This window comes from Topomyia yanbarensis, chromosome 3, assembly GCF_030247195.1.
Source record: "Topomyia yanbarensis strain Yona2022 chromosome 3, ASM3024719v1, whole genome shotgun sequence".
Classification (NCBI taxonomy): Eukaryota; Metazoa; Arthropoda; class Insecta; order Diptera; family Culicidae; genus Topomyia; species Topomyia yanbarensis.
Window position 1 is genome coordinate 373,500,508 of NC_080672.1, and position 9,166 is coordinate 373,509,673.

General features: G+C 38.5%; 1 protein-coding gene across 1 annotated transcript; it reads right to left on the bottom strand.

The window, feature by feature from the left end:
- Positions 1-3,260: 3,260 nt before the first annotated feature.
- On the bottom strand, positions 3,261-4,034 carry LOC131692536 (protein lethal(2)essential for life-like). Its single transcript, XM_058979648.1, has one exon. It carries the CDS (start codon positions 3,901-3,903, stop codon positions 3,361-3,363), a length of 543 nt encoding a protein of 180 aa, XP_058835631.1. The 5' UTR covers positions 3,904-4,034; the 3' UTR covers positions 3,261-3,360.
- Between the last annotated feature and the right edge of the window lie 5,132 nt (positions 4,035-9,166).

The following is a 9,166-nucleotide window of genomic DNA, read 5'->3' on the forward strand; positions in this document are numbered from 1 at the left end:
CTTTTGAAAAAGAAATTGCTTGTATTTACTCAAGATGATTGAATCCGAGGAACTGCACTTCCAATGTGCGTTGCGCTGCGAAGCACGGTGCTATTCGTAGATTGCATACTAACGATTATCATGTTGCTTACAGGAAGTTTAACTCATCTTGTTTGTCAGATAGGAGATAATTGATCGGAAATGAACTTTCACCCTTATTCTTGTTTACGACGAATGCGAGATTCGTTCGAAAGCGATTCGAACGAATAGTATGCCCATTTAATTTTGCTATCGTAAACAGGAATACAAATCACTTTCGAACTAATATCGCATTCGTCGTAATGAAGGATAAAGCGCGATTCAGACGATACATCAGCTTCCGTCAACGTCAACGGAACGTCACCGTTCCGTCAGGATAAGTTAAATACTTTTCTCTTGCGTCCATTCACACATGCCGTACGTCAAAACGTTCCGTGCCGTTGATGTTGTGTGTGAATGCCTCCATTTAACTGCATGTAACTTATCCTGACGGAACGGTGACGTTCCGTTGACGTTGACGGAAGCTGATGTATCGTCTGAATCGCACTTAAGGGTGAAACACCCTTATTCTTCATTATTCATTCACTTTTGAGTTCAGTAAACCAATGGCACACACCGATGCTTAGGATAGAGTAGGAAATGTTCATGTAATACCTACCTTAAGGAAGGCCACCGACTCAGCGACGCTTCCATAGGTATTACGGAGTTGGATTGAACGACCGGAATAGCTCTAGGATTCACCACAAGTAGGCAATGCGTCCACGAAATGAATGTTTTATGCGGTGGGACGGTTAGTCTCCGAATACACGTATACTCAGAGCGAAAAGATATTTAATTATGTTTCTGTTGGGTTTAAATTCTAGATAGCCGGACATCGAGAATGATTTACTTTTTCCTTAAACTACAGCAATTTGAAATCCAAACAGCCGGCTACGTATCTTCTACTTCAGCTGCATCGCAATAAATCAAAAACAACATAAAGCAATTTAAATTAAAGCTTCGATTTAGGTAAAAACACGACAAATGGAAGTTGACAATCTTGTTCTGCAATACGATGGATTAAGTTTTCAAACGAATGTAGTTCGATTGAATTGGATTTCCGTTTTCTTTCGTCCTTGAGCTTTAAAATCACATTTCATTTCGAAAAAGCGATCCGCATGCACTTGAAAAATTGCGTGGGCAGGATTTAATGGACCCTCATCCCCCCTAGTAAGTCCATTCGGAAATTGAGCCAGAATTCTGGCCTGGGTTATCGAGCTTTGCCATATAAACAAATTCTATGTATAACCAGAGGCGATAGTTGTTCGAGGAGGACCAAGGCCTTCGTACCACAACTACCCGGTCAAACCATTCGGAATTTGATTCGGAATCCTGAATGGAGTCAGTATGGATTCCAAATCAAATGCAATAACCGATTCTGAGTCGGAATCGGTTGTTGCATTTGATTTGGAATCCATAATGACTCCATTCGGAAATCCGAACCGGTTCCGGAAGCTTAAATGGGTAGTCGTGGAAATGAACCCTTAAATGCGCAAATCTTTTTTTTTAAATTTGAGAAAATGATCTCAGCTTTAGCACGTTACTATCGTTTTTCGCTAAATTGGACCATCACACAAGTGTGCATATTTCAGAGTACTTGTTTCTTGAGTTTATATAAGTGCACCGGCTATTCCCAGGTGATTCGATGTAAATGTGCTCTTTTATAGCACGTTTAAGGAGTATGCACACTTCTGTGAATAAGTAGCCCAATTTGGTGCCAATCTCCGACACTTTTTTGCAACGTTGTTTTAAATTAACACGCGTTTAAGGAATTTTTAAGTACGATTCACACGATACATCAGGCTTTCGTCACCGGTACGGAACGTCAAGATTAGTTACATGCAGTTCAATGGAAGCATTCACACACATCAACGGCACGGAACGTTTTGCCGTATACGGTACGTGTAAACGGGCACAAGAGAAAAATATTAAACTTATCCTGACGGAACGGTGACGTTCCGTTGACGGAAGCTGATGTATCGCCTGAATCGTTCTTTATACGGATTCCTGACGTCATTTAAAGCGATTTACCAACACTAAAACCAAAGAGAATAGGAAAAGAGACGAATAGTGTGAAGCCAAAAATACCTTATTGAGCAGACCAATCGTGCAATGTAAATAAACATTACTCATGCCTGAGTTGGAGGAGATAAGTATTGTAAATCTATCAAAAAAAAATTTGAATTTTCGTCAGAATTTAGTGCAATCGTGATTGTAAGGTGCATTCTAGAGTCTATGTATGAGTAAAAACAAGTTTTAGAATTATTTCATCTCTTTGTTTCGAAATGCACATCGTTTGATAAACAAATTCAACGATCGACAAAAGGTTTGTTTTCAAAATATAATAGGAGTCATTTAAAGTGCTGCCTTTGGAAACGGTTGCCAAATTCTAGTGTTGAAATCATCGTAAAGGGAGTGTTGCCGTTTTGACTGATTTTCACTCTGCGTCTCTTTCACTATTCTCTTTGACTAAAACATTAGATATCTAGAGAAAATTTAGAATAGGACGTAACAATGAGAGATTCTCTTTGGGGTCTTTCTCTTCTGTTCATTACTCGGCCATTTCAACATTCACTATTCTACTCTTTGCATAATATTCTAGCAAAAACCGTCGGCTTTCGATATGTACTGGAAAATTAGTGCAAAGTGTTGTAATCAGAGTTACAAATAATCGAAGCTCTTTTTTGATGGCTGAAAATGAACCTGATGCGACTCGCGGTGAATAGAAAAAATATTCATTCAAATATCCATGTTATTCATTCAGTTGAATATCGTACAATATATTCATTTCACTAATTATCAAGGAAAATGTTTTCAAATGCCGGTAAAGCATATGAAACAACAATCATCATCGCTTACCTTGTGCCAGGGCCTACTTTGATTCGTTTGATTCTCTGCTGTACGGTCGCTTCGTGTAATAATCGGAGACGAATGAAAATCTGCATGGATGAATGGGCGGATTGTTCGTTTGACGTTTTCAGCTGCGTCACTGAATATTGAAAATGAATGTGGCTGAATATGATCAATTTTCATTCAATGAATTTGAATATTTTTAACTCTGGTTGTAATGACGTCGTAATAAACGAAGGAGAAAGTAAACAAAGAGAGGCTCTCAATGTTACTTACGTCCTATTGAAAATTTTCTCTAGATGTGTTCAAAAGTTAAGAGAATAATTCGGATAACATTAACTTGCAAAGCCATATTAACTGAACATAATAAATATTTTATTAAAAGTAAATGCTTACATTTTCGATTTGAGCGAGGTAGCAAGAAAGCGTATATCAACATATGACTTATATTAATTAAGAACTATTCTCGTTTCCCTTGATCGGTTTTCCCGTCTGGTCTACCGGGATCGTCCTTTCCGCTTTCGTTTCGGGTAAAGCCAGTTTGGGAGCTCTAATCGTTAGAACACCATCGGAAGAAAGGGACGAAACCACATTGTCCGCATCATGTCCTTCAGGAAGTCGATACTTGCGGATGAAGTGCCGCGAAACAAATCCATGCTCGTCCTGTTTTTCTTCGTGTTTGCCTTCTACCGTAATGTAGTCATCTACCATTTTCACCGATATCTCCTCCGGGGCAAACTGTTGAACGTCCACGCTCACCTGGAATCCATCCTTGGTGCGCATTACGGCTGCATGATTGTTTTGGGCTTGGTGATTAGCAGCAGAAAATCGTGGACGTTTCACCATCCGACGCTTTGGAACTTGGTCGATTGCCAAGATGAGCTCGTCTGGGAAAAAGTCCTCCCCAAAATACTTCTCCAGTATGCTCGATGGTCTGGGTGGGACATCCCAAATATCGTCACACCATCCGCGGAACAAAATCGGAACTAGCGACATTTCGTTTACACTATCAACACGTTTCACTTTTCGAACTTTCAACGATAAAATTAGTTTTAGCTTTAAAACACTTGAATGTGCTTTCGAGTCTACACAATTCGTTTGTTAAACCGTATCGTATGCTGATTGTTTTCAACTGATACTGAGCGGTGAGTTCCGCTCGAATTTATATCCACAAGAAGAGGTCGCATTCATGCGAAGTGATTTTTCTAGACTGTTCACGAGTGATCCAGTGGGTTCTGATTGAAAAGAGAACTTTCCGCACAGCAGAGCGTCACTCACGAGATCAATAAATTGCTCACAAAGTGTTCATGGGATAAACATACAAATGGTTTACACAAACATGAACGTAGTGAGACTGCGAGTAAAATCGTAGTCCGTTCACTCGGATGAATTCTGCGGAGAGTGCTTACTATATGAATGCGCGCTTTTTGTGGGCAGGGGTGACAACCTTCCAGATTTATTTGGATTCTTCCAGATTTTCAAGCGCCGTCCAGACATACAGATTTATATTTGTCTGAGTCAGATTTCAAAAAAATATCCAAATTTATCCAGACAATTTGAAAAATGAGAAAATAAGTTACAAGAATGCATAGTCGATTTTTAAACCATCATTTGAGCTACAACTTTTCAAAACAAAACTTTTTAGAAAAGCTGGGAGCACACCATGCCCTAGTTTTTTCCAAAAAAATTGGTCGTGTTTTCTTCAGCTAAAAGTTCCAGCAATCCACGATACTGATAGCTCAGAGACGCAATTTTAATCCATATGCTCTATGCTGAAAATTAAGCGTTTGAGATTATCGAATTTTCAGTAAGCCTTGATATATTTGTTAACATACAAATATGTTTCATTAATAAATTGCAACATTTATAACTCTCCCAAAAAATAGACAATCCTGACAATTCCAGATGTTTTCAAAGAATATTGCAGACTTTCTGGAAAAACACCTGGCATCCCTGTTTGTGGGTCCGTAATATTAGCCGCGCTTTTCCAAAGGAGACGCGACGATTATTAAATATTATTAATTATGTCGTATTGAATAAAAGCTCTAAAATTATCAGTGCTTTGTTTAAATGGGAGTTACGTGAGTTAGAAAGCAACAGATGAACATCGATTGCACTCGAATTCATGCATTGACGAAGGTGCAGAGATGCCAGATTTGAAGATTTGTCTTCATTTTGAAGACATTTAAAATGTTGTGAAGACGTGTTTTTCATTTTGAAGATAAATTTATTCGAATGTCTGACTGATTTCTGGCAGAATTATGGCTCAAAATCAATAACCGATTCAGAATCCTGGCCGTTGAAGACAAATGAAGACATTTTTTATAAAATGTGGACATTTGAAAGATAGCTGGTACCCCTGCGAAGGCAAACAAACCAGCGAGTTATTATTGTCAAACATGAATTTGATTCATCATGAGCTGGGACGGGACCTGCGGAAAGAAAAAAAACGCGTGTCGAATTGATCCAGCACGCAAATGTCAGATTGAACCGGCTGTCCTTAGAGTGATTAATATGGGGAGTATTATATTTGAAATTAATGGCGATTTCGCTTGAACCTGAAACTGAGTCAGGTTCTAACCCCAACCGCTGTCAGTTCATACATTTTGACAGCAGTTGGGGTTAGGAACTGACTCAGTTTCGCCTCAAACAAAAACCACATAAGTAAATGCTAACATTTTTTTCAAATATTTCAATAAATTAATCATTAGATCAATAATGATAGTGGAGATGATAGTGCTTTCATTAATTTCGAGATCGTTAATTCTTGTGAACTTCTGCCACTGTTCTCACAAATCGGGATTGACCGGAAAATGGTGAAAAGTCATCTCCGGATTTTTCGTTTTACTACGACCGCAATTTTTGACCTTGCACTTCATGATAATGGATTCACAAAAAAAATTGAAAATTCAATTCTTGTTTGTTCTTTAAAAAAGTCATGTCATTTCTTGAACTACACCAAGTATTAGTGTGTGTGAATCGAAGAAGTAAGATGTAACAAACAAAAAGAAAGAATAAGAAAACACGAATCCGCAGCAAGATGGGAGAAAGGTGGGAACATTTGACACTTTTGAGAGTATTAGTTTAATACTTGCAAAATTAAGCATGGCGGCCGGGGCCCTTGAAGTGAACGAACGAGCATCCTGATTCTTTGGCGCACGATGAAAAGTGAGAAAAGGCCGAGCTTCACCTCTGATCTACCCTACCGATTCAAACGCTTACGCTTCAAGGTAAAGAGTGCCCACCTTGAAAATACCGATTAAAAATAATTATGACCGAACCAAAACAAAACTTATGGCAACAGAAAGGCCCACAACGTCATTTATTTATGCTTTTATTTTCTTAAAATTCTCTTGTGTTGCCGGCTTTATCGAAGAAAAAGGACAACCGCACTCAACATAGAAAAAATGTGCCCTCTTGTATCCGTCTTGATTCGCGTCGTCATCTTGTAGAACTCAATTCGGCGCAGGTTTCGTCGCAATGTATTTCTTATGGGATGAATGAAACTTTGAAAAACAGGTATTACAATTTTGTGTTAAAACCTTATTGTGAATAATACCACTGATAACTGGCATACAAGTAAAGTTTTCAACTTGTGTAAGAAATAAAACTGTCGCTTTGAAAAGACAGCAGTAAGTAGCAACTTGCCACTAGTAGGCGCTTCGATCGACCAGCAATTGCTATATGGGACTTGTGTGCAAACTTGGATACAATGGTGACTCCCGCATGCGAACCTGTATGCGATAGTGATTTTCAACGTATTTTCATTTAAATGTTTACACAGGTTTTTCGGGAAAGTTTGTTCCAGCTTATATCACAGAGAACAGACATATACGCTAGAACAAACTTTCCCAAAAAACCTGTGTAAACATTTAAATGAAAATAGGTTGAAAATCACTATCGCATACAGGTTCGCATGTGTCAATCACCATTGCATACAAGTTTGCACGCAAAGCCCGTATAGTGATTTCTGGCTGATTGTAGCGCCGACCAGTGGCAAGTTGCTATCTCCTGTTGTCATTTCAAAGCGACAGCTTTATTTCTTACACAAATTGAAAACATAACTTGTATGCCAGTTCTCAGTGCTTATATGTCTGTTCTCTGTGATAATACATTACGTAAACCTGAGACTATAAAAGTACAATTTTCAGTCAGTTTTATCGTTGGTTCATTTTCGTCATATTTCCATTTTTCCAAGAAGGATAGTTTTGGTAGATGAAAAAATAGGAAGAAACGAAGATTTTGGTTTCAAACATGGTAAGTAATATGGATTTCATGTCTCCAGACATGTTTTTATTATAAATTTATATAAAATTTAAAAAAATTAAGAAAAAATACAAGCAAAACCTGAAGCGGCACAAAACCGGTCCTGCCGATGCGTGCCTGGCAGAAATCCGGCAGAAAAAACCGTTAATAACCGTAAGGCGAAAAATTCTGCCAGAAACGGTTGTTGCATTTGAGTCGGCCGGCTGGGCAGCGCTCTGCCAGCCAGACCCCCAGAAATTCTGCCAGACTTTTTATTTCGCTGCCGGCTATCTGGGGGGAATTCTGCCAGGCACGTCCGAGCGGGTCGTGCTTCGTAAAACCCGCTTCAAATATATTAGAATTTTAAAAATACAAATTTGGAAATCTTGAGCGTTTTTTCAAAACGTCATATCTGCAATGAGTTACTCTCTTTGTTTACTTTCTCTTCTGTTAATAATTCGGTCACTTTAACATTTATCCCTCAACTCTTTGCATAATATGCTAGTTAAAACCACCGTCTTTCGATCTGTACTGTAAAATAAATGAAAAGTGTTGAAGTGACGCCGTAAAAATCGAAAGAGAAAGTAAACAAAGAGAGTAACTCATTGCAGATTTGACGTTTTGAAAAAAAACGCTCAAGAAATAAACTTCAAGAATATAAATCGTGCTGGGAACTTTCCGCTTAATGTCGTTTTCGCTTGAAGCAGAAACTAACTCAGTTTCGGGCCTAACTGCTGTCAAACCATTTGTTTGAAGCCAGTTTCCAACCTTGAACTGGAATTCTGGCTGGTTCCAGTTCGTACACGGACTCCAGTGACACAACCGATTCTAACTAGAATCGGTTGTGTCACTGGAGCCCGTGTACAAACTGGAACCAGCCGGAATTCCAGTTCATTTCCGGCTGAGCTTAACTGGGAGGTTATGCGCCACTGAACTGAAAACCGGGTTGGGTTCCAACCTGAAATATATTTCGGGTTCGCTCACACCACCGCTGTTTGGCGAGAACCCAACTCAGTTTTATTAAAAACGTTCGTTTGAAGCAACTAACCAGGGTTAGTTTCTAGGTTCTCAATCGAAAACGACATAAGAATCGCTTAAAATGTTAACCGCAAAAATCGGAAAGGATGAACCTCCAGTATAAGAACCGGACTAAAATAAATAATTAGTGCGCTGGAGCTTCCGCATATCGTGACGTTTTAGATTAAGAGTAGACTAATCAAAACTATTTTGTAACAATCGAATATATTCTTTTGTGGTTTATACTGAAGGTTTTTTTTAATCCGACTCTCACAGAGGAAAGCTCACAAAGAATGTTGAACCGACTGACAAATGTCAAAAACCATCCAAAGGAAATGTTAGTAGTGTAAATGCATCAGTTTAATTATCTAATTATTGTCAAATTAAAGTCAATTTGACTTGAAATTTTTGTGTTCAGATGCTTTTTGGTTTGATAATGGTCCACTACAGTCGTGATTCGCTGGTTGGGCCACACCTCTGTCCAACTAACGAATTTTATTCGCTAGTTGGACCGACTGACAGATGTCAAAAACTCTCCAAAGGAGACGTTAGTAGTGTAATTGCATCTACTCACATCTCTAATAATTGTCAGAATGATTGTCACGGTAAATTTGACATAAGTTTAGTTGGACAATGGTCCAACTAAAAAGCGGTCCAGTTAAAAATGTCCAACCAGCGAATCACGACTGTAGTGTCTTCTTTGGAGTTTTTGAGATTTATCAGTCGGTCCAACTAGCGAATTAAATTCGTTAGTTGGACATGGGCTGTGGCCCAACCAACGAATCACGACTGTAATGAATGAAAACAATTGGTTTACAAAAATCCCACCCCTTTTGAAGAATTATTATTGGATATTGATTTGTTTCAATTCCATTCAGGGATTGGTTCAACGTGTTCAACCAAGGGAGTTTTTCGAATCAAATAGAATTATCGCTATTTTCAGTTATCTTGAAAATTTCAGTTTATTGAAAAACATCTTAACCAATTTTATATTGCT